The sequence below is a fragment of the Harpegnathos saltator genome, unplaced genomic scaffold (assembly GCF_003227715.2).
Source record: "Harpegnathos saltator strain DR-91 unplaced genomic scaffold, Hsal_v8.6 scaffold562, whole genome shotgun sequence".
Taxonomy (NCBI): Eukaryota; Metazoa; Arthropoda; class Insecta; order Hymenoptera; family Formicidae; genus Harpegnathos; species Harpegnathos saltator.
In genome coordinates, this window is record NW_020230385.1 from 385001 (window position 1) to 404089 (window position 19089).

Here is a 19089-nt window from a genome sequence, read left to right on the forward strand (position 1 = left end):
GTCGATTTCACGATTTTTCCCGCCGCGCTCGCACCTGGCGGAGTGGATCGACCTCGACCCGACGAAACGAACGCAGCGTTCCGAGAGACATTTTTGTCGACGTCGCCTCGTTCTAGCCCTACAAGGTGCTAACTAAACCCGTTTCATTCAATTACCGGCGATCGCGCTGCAGCTGCGCGTCGCGCCGCGCCGCGAGTAGCAGCAACTTGAACGATCGCGGCGAGGACGACTACGACAACGACGTCGACGAGAGCGATGAGGAGACTTGCGAGTACGACGACGACGACGACGACGATGTGGTGTTCGACCACACGACGTCTTATTATGTAAATTTAATGACATCGCCGATGCGATGCATGCGCGTTCGCGTTATCTCTCCCTCTATCTCTCTCTCTCTCTCTCTCTCTCTCTCTCTCTCTCTCTCTCTCTCTCTCTCTCTCTCTCTCTCTCTCTCTCTCTCTCTCTCTCTCTCTCTCTATCTCTCTCTCTCTCTCTCTCTCTTACGTACGGATCTACGAGAGCGTGCGTTCGCGAGCGCACGTACCTTAAGGTTTCCACCCGGGAACACCTGATAAACCGCGCGACATTTGGAAATGTCAGAGTGATAAATACGGCTCCTGCGTGGTAATGCAACCGCCGCTCCCCTTCTCGCCGATCCCGCCGCGCGTGTCGCTCTTCCACCCTACCCCCCCTCGCTCCCTCTCTCTCTCTCTCTCTCTTGTCGTTCTTCCGGCAGCTTTTCCCTGAGCCACCTTCTTCGCCCTCTACTCCCGGTGAAAGTGTTGCGCCCGCGGGCGATCGATTCCCGCCGGGGATAGAGGTTTTATCGCGACTGGAACGCTATCGCGAAGTCGAACGAATCCGTGGCGGATCTTCGCGAGACGGCAGCCCTCTGTCACGCGAAATAGAGATACCAACAATAAGTCACGGTCCGGCCAATGCGGCGTTTTCGGCGAGACCGCGCCGATCGAGCGAGACCGGCGAGCATTAACGGGATTCTACAGGATATCCGGGATCTTTTGGAAACGAAAGATCAAACTTGTCAAGATTAATCGGATCAAACCGGGAGGTAAAGTTACGTATTATTTTGCAAAAGTCGCAACAGTTGTTAAATTATCAATAATTGAAAATTACCACATATCTAGAGGCTCTTTTAATCGACAACTTGAAAATTTGCAAAATGGTAATGGATTTTTTTGTTCGGAATGACCTGATCTGCAATTATATTTAATGGTTATTGTGTCCAGCGATAAATATGAATATATTGAACCTTGAACCTGTCGTTCAAGGCGTGATAGCTGTCATATAATTGTAGATTAGATCACTCTGAACAAAAACGTCTTTTACCATTTTGCAGATAAGTACGTAAATTTTCATGTTGTCAATTAAAAGAGCTTTTAGATGTGGTAATTTTCAATTATTAATAACTATTGCGATTTTTGCAGATTTTGCAGAATGGTACTTGACTTTTCTTCTCAGTTTGATCTGATTAATCTTCGCGATTAATTTTTCATATATAATATTATATACGTTATTTAACATTATATATACATATAAATATTTACATTATAATATTACATGTATATAATTATTAACATTATACAGGATATCCGGGATCTTTTGGAAACGAAAAATTGTCAGGATTAATCGGATAAGGCTAAGAAGAAAAGTCATGTACCATTTTGCAAAAGTCGCAATAGTTGTTGAATTATTAATAATTAAAGACTACCACATCTGGAGGCTCTCTTTTAATCGATAACTTGAAAATTTGCAAAATGGTAAAGGACTTTTTTGTTCAAAATGACCGAATCTGGAATTATATAACGGTTATTGTGTCTAGCGATAGATATGAATATATGTATTGATTATATTGATATTAAACTTCGAACTTTCTGAATCCTAAACCTGTCGCTAGGCACAATTGCCGTCATATAATTATAGGTCAGGTCATTCTTTTGCAAATAAGTAAAGAAATAAGTAAAAAATGTTCAAGTCATCGATTAGAAGAGCTTCTAGATGTGGTCATTTTCAGTCGTTAATAATCATTATGATTTTTGCAAAATGGTACTTGACTTTTTTCCGCAGTTTAATCTGACTAATCTTCACAATTTTTCGTTTCCAAAAGACTCCGGACACCCTGTATAGCAGGTATCGGCAGGTTTCGACGGATTTGTCAATTTCTCGACGCTGTTGCAGAGGGAATTAGAAGAAAGGACGCTCGCTTCTAATCTTGTCTTGACCAAAACCGCGTTCCAGGCTGAGTCATTGGCTTAACCCGGAGCCGAGTTACAAGTTTCGAGTTTTGAAAAGCCGGCGCCAGCTTCTCCCCGCACGAGACGAGACGCCGTTTCGCGGAGTCGCGAGCGAGCGAAATAAACGCGCTAAATCGCATAATGGTCGAGCCGGCGTGTCGCCAAATGAAGAAACAACTCGTTATTCGATAATAATTATCGAGGTGGGAGGTCGCGGAGGAAGTCTCGCAACTTCAATTGCTCGCAATTTCAATCGGATTCGGACTCGATTCGCTTCGAGCCAAGGTAATTTTGCGACGCGCTGAAATTCAAAGTATCGAGTGTAATATCGAGCGACGGAGCGCCGGCAGGAAGAAACGTCGCGCCGCTGCGGCTCGTTTTCAGCGGCGATAATTATGTCGGTTTTTCCGTTCACTTCGGTGGAAAATCTTAATGGAAATGTCGTGCTTGCGTAATAGAGTTTAAAGCGGAATTCCGCTCGACGACATTGCTCGGCGTGCGACTCGATGAAATAAAGCAAGTCCCTATTTTCGACCACGCTTCGGCGCCCGCAACTTTCTCACGTCGGAAGACGTGACGTATCGTAAAAGGATTACAAATTGTGCCCTTCCCGGTACCATCGGTCCTCTTGGTCGCTCAATCTGAACAAATGGAAATGCCTGCCCATCTCCCCCTCGTCCCCCCCCCCCTCCAACTTTGACGGAGACTTTGAGAATTTCGTACGTTTCGAGATGTGTGAGAGAAAAACGTCCGATAGCAACGCAGGCAGGTATGAAAGATTACTCTCTATCTCTCTTTCTTTCTCTCCCCTTCTCTCTAATAACGTGGGCAGTGTTCCAGGATGGTTCCAAAAAAAGCGCTCACTTTGACGACTTTACAATGCGAAGGTAGAAGCGTTCGGGGTGTAAACCGTTCGACAGGAAGTATAAACGGCTCTGCGAGGGACGCTTTTTCGCGTGATATTGGGTAATTTAGAGCGTCTCCCACCCGGCGCGGCGCGGCGCGGCGCGGCGGTTACTTTCCTAGCTCTTTGTATTCCCTCATTTTTTGTGGTGTAAACGAGATACGCCCGAGAACGTCGTGCTGGAGATTTTTTTCTCTTTTCGCTCCGAGTCGTCGGCCGTCACGCTCGCATCGGTCGTTAACGTTCGAAGCGGCTGGAAAGCCGGCGGCTTCTCCTCCGCGGCGGGACGTTTTATGATTCAACGATCGTTCTATTCCCGCGTCTCGCGGGGGGTAAAATATGATCGCCGGCGCGGCGATCCGCGCGATGGTAGCTAATGACACCGTATGAGACACTGTCTGCGTTTCCTCTCCCCCTTCCACCCCCTCTCTTTCGACGCGGCGCGGGGCGGCTAAGAGGCGCATGATAGAAAATCTCATTTGCACAGCGCTGTATCAAGCGGTTTCACACGCGAAGAATTTTCCCGCGCGCGTCACGCCTCGGATACGTCCACGTTGACAAATAGGGCCCGCGTGATAATGCAGTCGCGTGTGACACCCCTCTGCCACCCCCACGGCTCCGCGGCGATGTTTTCGTCTTGCTGCTTTTTTCCAGCGCCCGTCGCCGGCGCGGGTCAATCGATCGAAGCGCCGAAAATAGAAGTCTCATCACGGCAGGCGGGATCGCGTGTGGCGATTCTTAATTATTACTCGGCCGGAAACGAGGCGCTATCTGGCGCGTTAGGGCGCACCGCCGCGCGCCGCGTCCCGCGAGTGAAATCACCGCGAATTACGGCGTTCTCTCTCTCTCTCTCTCTCTTTCTCTCTCCCTCTCTCTCTCGTTTTCTTCCTTTCGTCCTCTTTCATAGAACTCGGGATCCGTCCGTCCGCCCGCGCCGGCGACGCCGAACGCGACGGCGAACCAAGCATCGGGCGATTTCGAGCAGCACCTCGCGGCGGCACCTCGGGAAATAAATAAACGTCAATTTTAATAAAAGTGTTAGTTACAGTGTTTTTTTCCGCGGAGAAGCCGAGTTTATCGGGAACGGCACTCTATCAACGCCACTCCATTTCGCATTGTTAAATATTTAACTACACTCCGATTCCCTTTGATTGATTGGCTATATTCTCTCCTATATTCATAGGAGAGAGCTGCCTTTCATTTTTACATTTGGCACGCACGCACGCACGCACGCACGAGAGAGCGCAGAAGTGATATCGCCGTGATAGCGCGCGGCCCGATCGTACGCGCGAGAGTTCGATCAGCAAGGGTTCGCGCACTGACTGTTCTTCGCGGCGCGCAATAATAGCGATTAATCGGCCGTCTTGCCGTAATTAGCCGCCTAATTTCACTCGCGCACGTTTCGGGTTGACGCGCGCGCGCGCCGAGACACCAGCTGTAACGCCACGTGGGCGGGGGACGATTGATTGAATTGAAATGGCACGTAGTCCGGAATATCCACCGGGACGCTCCGAGACTCGCGCGAGCTTCGCGGAAAAGCTCGCCGACTGCAAACTGGTTCCCGGGCGCGGGAACCGCGCGCGCGGAAAGCAATGCCACCCACCTCGACCACCACCGTAGCAGTACGTGTACTCGTTGTAATCCATGGACGGCCTCTTGAGTAATCCCTCGCCCGGCACTAGATCCAGCAATGCGGTAGGGTCGCACATTGAGGAGAGCGCGCACTTTTCTCTGTCATCGACGCGAAACTTACGTGGGAGAAGCGATCACACGCGCGCGCACCGACCAGGTCGTCGGCGTCGTCGTCGTCGGCTCGAGTCACCCGAGACGACGAGAAGCGGACACCGAACGGGAGAACGACGCGCGCCTCGCCTTCGTATAAACGATCCTTCCGGTTTGCACTTCAAAGAGGCACCCGCGACGTCGATGGATGGATATGGCGCGCGCGGCCGCCTGCGACAAAGCGCGCGCGTGCGAAAGCCCGCGGTATCCCAAATTAAACTTCACCGCGGACGCGCGCGCGCGCGCGCGCGAGCGACGGATGGGGGAGCGGGGGGGGGGGGGAGGAACCGCGGCCACGGTCACCCTCGCCGCGCCGGCACCTGTCCCGCGACGTTTTCGCGACGAGCGGGAGGAAAAAACGCGCTTGTTGTTCTTGGAGAACGGCAGCACTCACTCGCGCGTATTCCTCGGCATTCCACCCTTTGCGGAGACCTTTGCCGCGTCAATCCGCGGCGCGCGCTAATTCACTGCACTCGGAACAGCAACGCACGGAATTTCACAGCCGAATTTCACTCTCTCGCCGCCACCGTCGTTCAGGGGGAGGGAGACTTCCCGGGGACGTGAAGGTGCTCTCTCTCTCTCTCTCCCTCTCTCTCTCTCTCTCTCTCTCTCTCTCTCTCTCTCGCTCGCTCGCTCGCTCGCGCGCGCGCGCGCGCACAGACCTCGGAGCACACTCCGGCGGAATCGCCGGTCTAACCTGTGCCTGGACGAGCACTCGCTCGCCGCTTCGTCACGTCGAGGTAACCGCGACGGAGGTTATCTGCGAGCCACTCTCGCGAAACTCTCGTGACTTCGGCACGGCGCGGCGTGAGACTCGCTCCGAAAATGCCCGGTCCGATCACGGGAGTCCGGAGATTCGTTCCGCCGATACGATCGATCGACACGCGCGCCGCTGATCCTTTTTCCCACCGACCTGATGTCCAGCAACGTCGGGAAAGCTCCTCCCGTCTCTCTCTCTCTCTCTCTCTCTCTCTCTCTCTCGCGAAAAGCGCGAGTCCCCGGCGGTCACGGCACTTCGCCGAAGGAGAGGCCTGCCGCTGCCGCTCGACGTCCTGTCGTGACGATCCTCCTCCGTCGGAGCGAACGGATACGAGAATGCGTTCCGAGAAAAATTCCGCCGCGTGGACGAGGGTGGTACACGCGAGAGCCGTTCACGCGACCCTCGGCTGTCGCCGCTCTCGGCGGTGGCGGTCGTCCGCGTACCCGCTCGACATCGACATCCGGAACACCCCGTTCCTTCCACTTGGTGCTCACCGATCGGACACCGAGAATGAGCCGGGTCGACACCTGCGGGGATCCACGCGACGCGACGCGACTCGTGGATCATCGACTCGTACGCGAGACGGATCCTGGTCAACCTGCGAGGCGAACCGCACGCTTGCGCGGTCGGTGACAGACTGAGGACAGAGGGGCAGCCGATGACTCCCGACACCGTGGAGGATGGTGGAGTTGTCGAGGAGTGGTGGAAGTTGAACGAGTGGGGAAACTGGGATCCTCCAGCGGCAGCGGTGGCGGGGAGGGTTTGCGTAAGGGGGCATTTCGGAGCACAGGGTGGAGGAGAGTCGGCTGAGACGAGGGTCGCTGGAAGGGGGGAACGCTGGGGGGACAACAGCCGGTCCTCGACGATCACGGCACCCACTACTCTACTGATGCTGCAGCGGATCTCGTCGAAAAGAAGACCCGCTCTCTTTCTCGCGCCGCCACCTCCTGGCCCCCCGTCTCTCTCTTTCTCTCCCTCTCTCTCTCTCTCTCTCTCTCTCTCTCTCTCACACATTCACTCTCTCTTTATTTCTCCTCGGGTTCTCACACCTCTCTTCCTGCCATCTCCAGCGGCCAGGAGCGGAGCCGCGCGAGAGGCGAGGAACGTCTTCGGTATTTCGGCACTGGACGACTTTTTCGAGTCGTTTTAATAAACGTTAGTTGAAGCGACATTAACAGATTCTTCGCGTCTTATTTCATTTCCGTCCCAGTCGCTCCCGCCTCACGCAGTTTCCGCCTCGACGAAGTTTCTTCAGGTGTTTAGAAGAGGAGAAAGAGAGAGAAGAAGAGAGAATGCCTAATTTCGCCTAATGTCCGCGATATACAACGCGATATTAGAGCGCGTCTTTCTTTGATGTGCCTTCTCTTGCCGGAAGTCCGCGGACATGATGAAGTTTCGGCGTTCGGAGAGAGGGAACCATCCATCCCTGCCCGCCAGGCGTTTTATTGGAGCGACCGGTTCTGAGCGCGGCTCTGATGAACGATTAAAGTGTATCGCGAATATTAAACGCAGAAAGGGAAAGGAGCGACGGGGAGGGGGGTGGCCTGCGAACGGACGGGATAACGAGGTGTTGCGCCATTCGCACTCTCGATCTTCGCCCACGATCTTCGTTTATTATCGTGGCGGTGTGGGAGCGGACGCCGAGCTGATTAGCGTGGGCACGGCCCGCTCGCTTTTAGATCGGAAATCGAAGAGTCGCTCTCTGATGTATCGCACGCGCGCGAGCGCGCGGCCGATTGATACGCAACTAGGCGCAGAAGGCAGAAAAGGTGATTACAAGCCTCGCGCAATCATGGCCGTCCAGGCGATGGTACTGTGATCAAAAAGTAAGTCCGAACTTTATTTTTTTTTAAATCGCGGGTAAACCGCAAATCAAATCCGTTTGCTTTCTCAAGTTGGTACACACATGTCCTTCGCATTTGGTGAAAAGATCAAGCCGTTTGAAAGTAACAGTTGTTTATGTCAGTGAAGATTGCTGTGCACAGCGATTTTTATGAATTACGTCGAAAAATATGGAGCAAAGAATCTGTTTGAAATTTTGTGTTGCGAGCGAAATTTCGTTCACAAACGCGTTCAATATGTTTTGCAAAAAGCTTATGGCGATGATTCTTTATGGAAAACAAATACGTTTGACTGGTTTAAGAAGTTTCAAGAAGGAGACGAGAATCCGTTGAAGACGACCCACGCTCTTAGAAGAGCATCAACGTCAACGGATGACGCTCACATTGAGAAAGTGAAAGAATTGCTGCTCCAAAATCGTCGATTGACTGTGCGAGAGATAGCAGATGAAGTTGGAATATCATTTGGATCGTGCCAGCACACAATCCGTAAGAAACGATCGGAATTGTGGGAAAACAACTCGTGGACTTTGCATCACGACAACTTTTGCACCATCGCATACCTCGACACTTGTGCGTGAATTTCTGACAAAATACTCAACGAATGTCACTCCACAAGCACCGCATTCACCAGACATAGCCCCCTGCGACTTTTTCCTGTTCCTCCCACTGAAAAAACTACTTCGCGGACAATGTTTCGAATCGATTGAGGACATCACCGAAAAATCGCTGCGTGAATTGAAGGCCATATCGTATCTGCCGCGTATGAGCGATGTTTCCAGGACTGGATCAAACGCTGGCATATGTGCGTTGCAAGCAATAGGGACTACTTTGAAGGAAACTATAAGAATTTTCATGATTGAATTGTAATCTTGATCTTTAAAAATAAAGTTCGGATACTTTTGGATCACAGTAGTATGTCATCGCGCGCGCGGCGAAGCGCATTATGCAAAGTGCGTGGATCGCATTGACGAACGCGAGAGACGCAGCCCCTTCGTCCCGTTCCCTTCGCCCTGCGACCCTCGGAAACGCCGAAAGGGCCGGAGAACGCAGAAACGGATCCATAAACCGCGGCCTTATTTGCTCTCTAATTCGGACGCGCTGTGTTAGGGTGCGTACACACTGGGCGGGCGCACGGCGAACGAACGGTAAACGGCGAATCTAGCAAATGTTAGGTATATGCAAATGTTTTGATCCTTTTCTCAGCCCTCTGATGTAATTATTTTCAATTGATTTTACTTTCCCGCCGTTTTGTGTATTTTCCCCAGTCAGAACCACAACGTTGATTCGAGGTTGATTCGACGTCGATGAGGGTTGAATTAACGTTGATTCAACGGTTTATTTCAACGTCAAATCAAGGTCGAATCGTTATGGTCCTTATTGAGCTGCAAGGTTGAACTTTCTAAAACGCCATTCATTTATGACTCATTGGAGCGCATAATTTTAAAAATAACAGTTGATGCAACGAGCGACGAAATACTTCATATTTTATATCCGACGCTGCATCTGATATGAATTCCAGCAGAGAAGAAATGCTACAACATGTGAATCCATTTGTTCTATTCTTGGGGAAAATATTGCATCCTGCAATACGTGCAAATATTGGTTTCGTCGCTTTAAAGACGGTGATTTTGATCCGTGAGTGATCGCGGCGTAGAACGTTGCAAAAACTTGAGGCCGACAATTTGGAAGCGTCGTTGAATGAAAACCCATCAAGTGGAACTTGCAGAACAGCTCGGAATTTACCAAGCAACAGTTTCAAGGCGACTGCATGAGATGGGAAAAACTCGGAAGGTCGGAAAATGGCAATACCGCATGAATTGTTGCAAAACGGCATTATCCGCTAGTTGAGTTGAGCGCGTTTCATTGCTTTCCAGACAGCGCAAAAAAGATTTTTTGTCGAAAATTGTTACTGCTGATGAAAAGAATTCACAGCAAAAAGATCCTTTTGTGTCCTTTGGTGGAATGCCAAAGGTTACGTGCGCCAATGAATCAAAATGAGTGACGTTTTCAATACCAACCTTACAACAATATAAAACGGCGGAAAAATATTTCAATTCAACATAATTACATTAGAGGACTAAAAAAAAAGACTAAAAAAAGACTTTTGCATACATCCGATACAAACCGAACGTTCGTCAGCGTTCGATTCGCATTCGATCCGGTTCGCTCACGAAGAGATGTATCAAAAAATAAATACACATTAAGCAAACGAACAACAAATTCGACTAAATGCTATTGGGTGCATTTAGAACGTTCATTGAGCGTTTAGCGAATTCTTACTGACATATTCGTTCGCTCGGTGAATATCTACCAGTAAGGTAAACTTATTGGCCTTTTAAGAATAACAAAGATAATTATTATTTATTTATGCAAGCACTGCAAGATAAAATTGATAACAAACAGTTCTATCGCGTGAATTTCAGAGTTTTCCGCGCAAGATACACCAATTTCGCAAGTAAATAAATGTGGAAATTACAATAAAGCTGTTTATTTAGAATGCTAGACCACTGCTGATGTCTCTGACTCTCTGTAAACAACGACGTCGCACTTTCTAGCCCCATGGCCGACCCAATTTCCGACCCTCCACGCTGTCGCAACGTAACCGCACAAACAAGTGTCCACTTTGTATAATTTCACGAATATGAGCGTGAGAAAATATTTCTTCGTTATTATATTTCCGTATAATAGCAAATAAAACTGTGCTGAAATAATTACATTATTTAATTGAGATATATAACGAAGATGGGAACAAGTTTTAGCAATTTTTTATTCAACTTCGTGGTCAATAAATAAGATATAGTCCCACTAGTTGATCCGTCAACTTTAATTGAAAAACTAACTTCGGAAGAGAAGTTTCCGTGTCAGAACAGACATTTAGCACTTTTTGAACTTAATCGTGCAACTTTTATGGAGGAGAAGGTGATATTATGACCCTTCATTTTATACAATAACTTTGTCAATAATCAATATTTTAAAGTGAGAACTGAATGACTACATTGGTCACAGTGTTGTTTAATCGATTATAGATTCAAATTTACATAATGTTTATTATTTGGAATGTGGCAACACAGTATAATGGTGGTAATGCGGCCTCTCACTAAAACCGATATAAAAAATTGATATTGTTCAAAATAACACAAAATGTTTAGTTACGAAATTATACATTTATTCAAATTAAACTCTTAAAATGGAAATGATAATAAATGTAATTGCGAACTTTTAACGTGGATATTGACTTATTTGTTAGAAAATACAATCTGCCAGAAAAACAGCAATGTAGTACAAATATAAGTGCGACAGCAGACTACAGATTAGAATCGATTTATCGGATAATTACATTGGTATAAAAATCTGGAGAAAGATACAGTAGTTATCGCCACTCTTATGAGGTCACATTAGCAAAATATTATGCTATTTAGTTCAACATTGGACAATTTGAAAGATGTACAGCCGAATAAAAGGTCAAGTGACGAACAAAATACTCAATTGTACAAATATTCGTGTGATAATACGCTCGAGATTAAAATTAACGAGGAAACACGTCTAATTATGTGCTAAAATGTACCTTGAAAGACATTTCGAAGTGTTCGAAAGTAAAAATGCGTTATAAAAGGTGCTGGATATTGTATATTGACATATTATCGTCACTGAGCTAACGGCGAACTAAACAAATGATTCCATAAGTAATAACTGGAATTCGCTACCTAATAACGGAGATATTAAAAGTGGTCATGATATTTTTAGTCAGGAAATTTGATGATAATTATTCATTCAAAATGTCTGATTCCTTGCAACTGGAAGCAACAGATAGCGCTATTTACTGACTAACATAGGACTGCAGAATAAAAAAAGTATTTTATTCCGGAAGAAAGACCAACTGTTTCCTATATATTTTGGCATGCTGGAATAGCATTCGTTTCCCAAAGATTCCTATCACGTTACATTGATGAGATACACATGGTAAGAGAGCCCAGAATCACACAATTCACATCGCAAATTAAAATAGATTAATTAGTTCCAGATCTTGTCTTCAGTGGTCGGATCATTTCGAGATCTTGCGTTCAAGGCAAGTTTATGAGTTTGGGCTTTATGGGTTGAGGGTTCAAGGGACTTGGTTGGGTTGGTTTACAGTTTATGATTGTGATTCTACGTAGATAGGAATTTATAATCTGCGTTCTTTTAATTTGCGACATGTGTGTATCTCGTAAATGTGATGCGAGTTTTTGGGAAACGGATCCTGTTTCAGCACGTCAAAATTGGTAGGAAACACTTGGCTTTCCTTCCGGAACAAAATACCTTCCTTTTAATCCGTGGTCCTGTGTAATCTGCATGATGATTTTACACACTCCTGGGAAAATTACTAGAATTAAAATATATCGAAAGGCTCAGCAACCGTGGGCCGTTTTACCTTACATCGAATTCGCTCGCTCGGTGCACGTGCACCTTTAAATCAGTCAGTCGCACGGGTGTCTTGCACTTGTCGATAGATCGACAACTATCGAAGGTTCTCGGCCAGTGCCGAGTCATTTCTAGCTGCGCGTCTCTTATGACTGACAGGACTTGATTAATTCGGGACGCGGGGACGTCAATCGTTCGTCGAACGTTTCGCGATCGATCTCGCACGTCGGCCGAAAAAGCGTCCGTCTGGAATCCGCGGCCTTTCGCCGGCACGGCAAATAATTGATGTTATTAGCACGCGCGCGCGCGACCTTAGAACAATATTTCTCTTGCGGAGACTGCAACTTCGCGGCGCGTTTATATGCACGGCGCGCGGAAGTTTTAATCACCCCGCTCTCCCTCCCTCCTCCCCCCGCGCCGCCGCCACTGTCGCCTAAAACTGTCGGGCAACGAGGTAAAACAGCGCATGCCGCGAAAACATTGTAATCGCAATAGCGTCCCGCTATTGCGCGATACGTAAAATCTTGCCGGCCCTCCGCCGCGTCGCCGTTCTTTCTTCCTCCGTGCCGTGCCGCGCGCTATCAGGAGACAAAACTATCTCTCTCTCTCTCTCTCTCTCTCTCTCTCTCTCTCTCTCTCTCTCTCTCTCTCTCTCTCTCTCTCTCTCTCTCTCTCTCTCTCTCTCTCTCCGATATTATCCGTTTGTTCGAATCAACGTGCAAGCCGCCGCGCGAGCTTTTCGTTGTTAATAAACTTTACATTCGCGCGGCGGCGGCGGCGTTATCCGCTTATGCAATTACTCGAATGCTTTTCGATCACCCTCAATTTGCGCCTGTTCCGCACCCTAAACAATATACGCAAATTACAATAACGACCGTCCCTATGGGCGTCGCGACAGGAATGCAAGGGGATGCATTGTGTGCGGTGTCTCTCTCCCGCACACGCGCATACACACACACACACTCTCTCTCTCTCTCTCTCTCTCTCTCTCTCTCTCTCTCTCTGTCTCTCTTTAGTGGAAAATTCGCAACAGAATGGAAATGAGACAAAGTGTCCGCAAACGAGCGAAATCTTACCGCGACGGAGAAATTTATTATCAATACGAGATTGTCACAAATCCCCATCCCTCGCAATTAACGATAAATACACGAGAAAACTCGCCGTTATGCAGCCGATCCTCTCATGAGCAGAAAATTAAAATTGCACGCGTGTGTACACAAAGCTTCTCGCGAGGGATTCCCCCGTGTATAATGGCGAGAGCCCGGGCCGGGTGATAATGTTTATCGGGATAACAGGTTTTCATACAGCGGATCAGATAGCGGATTAATTGCGACGGCGCGTTTCCGCGGAATAAGCGAAAGATTGAAATTTCAATAGGCCGCTAGCGGAAACGCGCGTGCTCTGCCACGCCGCGCCCGGAGAAATTCTTGTCGACGTGTGCGAAACGACGTCGCGAAAACACGTCTCGCGGCCAACAGGCCGCCGCGTTCTTTCTTATTAGACTCGTGCTCCTTCTTCGATAACGCGGCCGCGAGAGCGGACGCACACTGTGCTGGTCGGCGCAATTTTTAGCCGGCGCTGCAGCTTCGTTTGCCACGGCGAATTAATGCTCGTGAGTGCGAGTTAACGAGTCAATGGGCGGCGTAACGAGACTTAAACGGGCCAGGAAACGCGGACGCCCGCGAGCGGGGAACTATTGACGACGCGAAACAGCGCTGCTGGATATTGCATTGTTCGCGGAAACGGCCGAAGAATGCGCGACAGAGGGTAGGTAGGTAGGTAGATAGATTGGGGGTGTCATGCTATCTCGCGTTCAAATGTTTGCCGAAAGAAGCTGGAGAGATCGTCGACGACTAAAGATGCGCGATATTGATAAAAATAAACCGACATCGAAAAAATCGATAAAAATGGAAAAAATCGATATCGAATAGCAACCGATTATTGCAAAAGAGATCGTAGAATCGATATATCCGTTTTAATTTTTAATTGTTACTTCTTAATATTTTAAAACTAAACGCTTATAATTTTCTTTAATATTAACAATTTTATTAATATTTTCATAAAATAATATTTGGGAATAAATCAACTTTGGATGTTATAAAGTTATTTTATTAATTGCAAAACAGTTTTAAATGTTTCAAAAATTTTTTTCTATTATTTGTTTATTGCGTATTCTTTAATTCTTTTGCTATATTTCTTCGGGTAATTTGGACTGATATGATTTGAAGTTGCCATTTGTAAATCGATGTTCAACGTTCGACGATTCCTGCAGATATAAAAGTTGATTATTTCTGATTATGCATTTAGAAAAGATTATGTAATTAAGCTCCATGCCCATGGACAAATCATATAATGATAAAATTCATACCTGGCTTAACGTACCATGCTCGGTTAAAGAATCAATTTAAAATAAAAAGAAATTAAATAACAGAATAATTAAATCACCAATTCAAGATCACCGATACGAAAAATAAGATAAAGGAAAAGAACAAACCTATTAATTATGCCGTATAACAAACTTGTTAGATACACGTTGATTAGTTGTCAAATAGAGAATTTGCAGGACGTCCGGAGCAATTCTAGAAATACTCTATCCGCCAACCAATCAACGTGTCCGACAAGCTTATCGTACGACATAATATTAGTCTAAATATGTTAAAACTTGCATTTTAAACAGTCATCGATAATATTGGAACGTTACGACAGAAATTTGAAATTTAATTATATTTGTTTCAAATTTCAAGCTACAGATGGCGTAGCACATCTCTCGATATTCGCCAAAAAAAGTCGAATATCGATATATCAGATCTTAAAAATATCGGCAGTTAATTATCGATTTTTGGACAAAAAATATTGGACGAATCGATTAATCGGTAAATATCGCGCATCCCTATCGATGACGCGGCGATCGACCGCGACTCGAAGACCGGCCGTTCGATTGTCGCCGGCGCAGATGGTTTACCTTTCCGTATCCGTATCGCGCGCGTGTGTTACTTTTGTTTACAAATTATCCACGAGCTGTATGCCCCGCGGATATCTCCCCACCGATATGTCGGCAGTTAGCAAAAACTTCCTGCATTTTTCATAACCGCTGATTAATAAAGAAAACTGAAGAGTATTCAAAGGTAACGTTCTGGTAGCTTGACGTTTTTAGACGTGTCGATAAAGTCATAATCGTAACATTGAGACGAAGTGGAAGAGATTAATATATAGAATTGATGTAAATAATTTATGTTCGTTACGAAAATATAGAGGAGAAGGTGATATTATGGCCCTTGTAGGCATTATGGCCATTCTCAGCATCTCCGTTATTAGGTAGCGGATTCCAGTTATTACTTATGGAATCATTTGTTTAGTTCGCCGTTAGCTCAGTGACGATAATATGTCAATACACAATAGCCAGCACCTTTTATAACGCATTTTTACTTTCGAACACTTCGAAATGTCTTTCAAGGTACATTTTAGCACATAATTAGACGTGTTTCCTCGTTAATTTTAATCTCGAGCGTATTATCACACGAATATTTGTACAATTGAGTATTTTGTTCGTCACTTGACCTTTTATTCGGCTGTACATCTTTCAAATTGTCCAATGTTGAACTAAATAGCATAATATTTTGCTAATGTGACCTCATAAGAGTGGCGATAACTACTGTATCTTTCTCCAGATTTTTATACCAATGTAATTATCCGATAAATCGATTCTAATCTGTAGTCTGCTGTCGCACTTATATTTGTACTACATTGCTGTTTTTCTGGCAGATTGTATTTGCTAACAAGTAAGTCAATATCCACATTAAAAGTTCGCAATTACATTTATTATCATTTCCATTTTAAGAGTTTAATTTGAATAAATGTATAATTTCGTAACTAAACATTTTGTGTTATTTTAAACAATATCCATTTTTGTACCAGTTTTAATGAGAAGTCATATTACCATTATGCTCCATTATACTGTATTTTCATATTTTTATGACATCCTAAGTAATAAACATTGCATAAATTTATCTGAGTCTATAATCGATTAAACAACACAAATGACAAATGTAATCACTCAGTTCTCACCTTAAAATATTGATTATTGACAAAGTTGTACAAATGTGAGTGGAGAATCATAAAATCTCCTGTTCCTCTATAATTGATACATGAATAAATAACCGATAACTCTTCGTTATTAATAACGAAGTGATTCATCGCCAAGAGAAAATTTTTTATACCGTTTCTGTGGAATCCGTTCTTTGGAGCACATCTTTTCCAGATGCTTCTGCAACTTTTGACTCGAATATAACCCTTAAAAGCTACCATCAGATATCACTCGAAGCTCAAACTTTTCTTGTTACTGTTTATAACAAAGTATACGCGAGAATTGATTTGTTTTATCGTCATTACCGATATTTATAAAATTAATATTGTCAGTGTGATTACTTTTTAATACTGATTATTGATAAAGTTGTAATATAATATAATATAAATGGAGGGCCATAAAACCACCTTCTCCCCTATGTGTCATTTTGAGACGATGATAAAAATGATTATATGCTGCGAAAAATGCGTCTCTAGAATGCGGATGCTATCCGGAGACTTGTAACAATTATCGCGATATATCGATGGCAACGTATGTTACGTAAACGTAAACTCGCCCGTTTTCTTTTCCTTCCCTTCGGTCGAGATTTCGTCTCGACTCCTGATTTAAACGAGGTCTCGCTCGTCCGCTTCTCCGCAAACGATGCATTGTTTAACTCGCGAAGAAGATTGCATACAATATCGCGGCCGGGAACATCGCGAAGAGGCAGAGCGAACGAGCGAGCGAAAGAGAAAGAGAGAGAGAGAGAGAGAGAGATAAAGGGAGTAGATATATATACTTTTAATGCGCACAATAGAGATTTGTTTCATATATTTATCAAATTATTCGCCCGCGCGGACGCGAGCCGCGTTGAAAAGTTAGACAATAGTCGTAGACCGTAACATAACGCGGCTTTATATCCGGGAAGATAAATTAAACCGTATTATATCCAAATTCTCCCTCCCCTGACGCTGCCGGGTTCTTTCTATCTTCCCTCCACCCGCCCCTCTTCCACCTCTTCTCGCGCGGCCGCTCGCGCGTCCATTAAAATTCTCAATTTGCGCGATTTCGTCCCTTACGGGAAATTTCACGGGGGGAGGGGGTTGTTATAAAAAATTCATTTAGCGGTCTTGAGCGAGCCGGCGCACGGGGAATCCGTTCTCTCCCCTTTCTCTCCTTTACACGACCGCTCTCCGAATAATACGAGTGCCTCGGAGTTTCCAGGTTTCGGCTATCGTTTTACCGGGTTACCCGGACTCTCTCTCTCTCTCTCTCTCTCTCTCTCTCGCCGAGCTCGCTCGAAACACGGTGCACAGGCGAGCGCGTATGACCTAATAGGTAGAGATGCTCTTTCCCCGGTTTTTCCGCCGCTCCGCGGGCGCTTTCTCATCGTTGCCGCCGTCGCCGCCGCCGCCGCCGCCGCTTCCACTGCACTTTATCCGGTCGGACAGTTTAGCGCTACGGCCCGAGGTGCGATTAAGTTGTACCTATCGTGGCTGAGATAGGAAAAGGGAGAGAGAGAGAGAGAGAGAGAAAGAGAGGGAGAGAGAGAGAGAGGGAGAGAGAGAGAGAGAGAAAGAGAGGGAGAGAGAGAGAGAGGGAGAGAGAGAGAGAGAGAGAGAGAGAGAGAGAGAGAGAGAGAGAGAGAGAGAGAGAGAGAGAGAGAGAGAGAGAGAGAGAGAGAGAGAAGAGGGGGAGAGAGCAAGAGGGAGAGAGAGGACGAGCCCGTAGATAAAAACTTGGCCGCTCGGTCTGTGCTTCGCGCTTAACCGGAGTCGAGATAATAAGAAGCCGAGTCGTGCGGCAAATTATGATGTTTCGAAGAAGCTACCTGCTGCTGCAGCGCGCGCGCGTTCTGCTCGTTCTGGATCGTTAAAGCGGAGCACTCGGCGGACTCCCCTAATTTGCGTACCACTTGTGTGGTATTGAAGTTCGTAATTGTATTAAACGAAGGCGGAAGCGCGAGAGCGAGCGAGCGAGCGAACAAGCGAGCGAGCGGGCGGGCGAGCGGAAGCGTTATTAGGGGGCGATATTTGTTTTTGTGCGACGAGAGACGGCGATGTGTACAGCCGGAAGAGCCTTTGTCGCGCGAGCTCTCCCTATTTTTGCATTTAGCATCGTGAGCGCTGAGAGAGAAAGAGAGAGAGAGAGAGAGATTGCGCGCGGGAGGGAGGGATCGCGCGGAGGAGGCCGCGACACGCGCCGGCGCACGCACGCTCCCTCTCATCGGCGAGCGGACGATAATTGAGCCGCGAAATCAATGTTTAACGCGGAGATATTCCGCAGCTTGTGATATTCGCATTCCCGGCTGTGTGACCCAATTCCATCGTTTCCTCGTTACTTTGCCGTTCCGCCGCGATATTGAAATCCCAGCAGGAAAGCTTTCGCCCGTGAATGGTGCTCGACACTCGCGCGCGCGCACGGAGAAGATGGGGCTTTCCGTGATCCGAGAGTGCAACGGCGACCTTGTTTGCAGCCGGGAGAGAAACGAGAATGGCATCGCGATACTTTCCGTCGGGCGCGGGCGCAACAAAACGATCCTGATTTCATATACATTGCGGAGCGTCGTCGCTCCGAGAAATACCCGCTCGCGTTTCGGAAAAGGTCAAATTTAACGGATGCGCGGGATAATGCGAGAGCGCACTGTAAACTGAAGTGTGTTACAATAACATGCTTGAAGCGTGTTAAAGTATGTCTCCACTTTAGACATACAAAATCAGCAAATTAAATTAAACACATATATGTACGTTAAAAGAACGTATTTATGTATGTGTTAAATATAATCGTTTGTATGTGTGCTAGTGGTTGGGTGTATTAAAATTACACACTTTCAGTGTGTTATGAAAGTATATTAAAATAACATATCTCAAATGTGTTATGAAGGTATATCAAAATAATACACCCCAAGTGTGTTATGAAGATGAATTGAGCAACATTGCAAATCCAAGTGTGTTATGTTGGAATGCACAAGCGTGTAAATGAATGAAACTTTTTTACACATTTCTTCCATTTTAAGTCACGCGTTATTCAACATATTACGTTTAAACATATAATAATGAATGACATACAATTAACGATTTAGTCTATAA

At 46.3% G+C, this 19089-nt stretch overlaps 1 protein-coding gene across 4 annotated transcripts in view; it reads right to left on the reverse strand.

The window, feature by feature from the left end:
• The window catches only part of Ten-m (teneurin transmembrane protein Ten-m), a 787615-nt gene that overhangs the window by 75394 nt on the left and 693132 nt on the right, over positions 1 to 19089 (reverse strand). The window contains exon 1 of one of the 4 annotated variants that reach the window (XM_025303696.1): positions 4760 to 5192. The exons of the other annotated variants lie outside the window; for them this stretch is intronic. Coding sequence (XP_025159481.1) covers positions 4760 to 4865 — 106 coding nt within the window. The 5' untranslated portion in view covers positions 4866 to 5192. Of the gene's footprint in view, positions 1 to 4759; positions 5193 to 19089 lie in introns of those variants that run through there. 4 annotated transcript variants of the gene reach the window in all.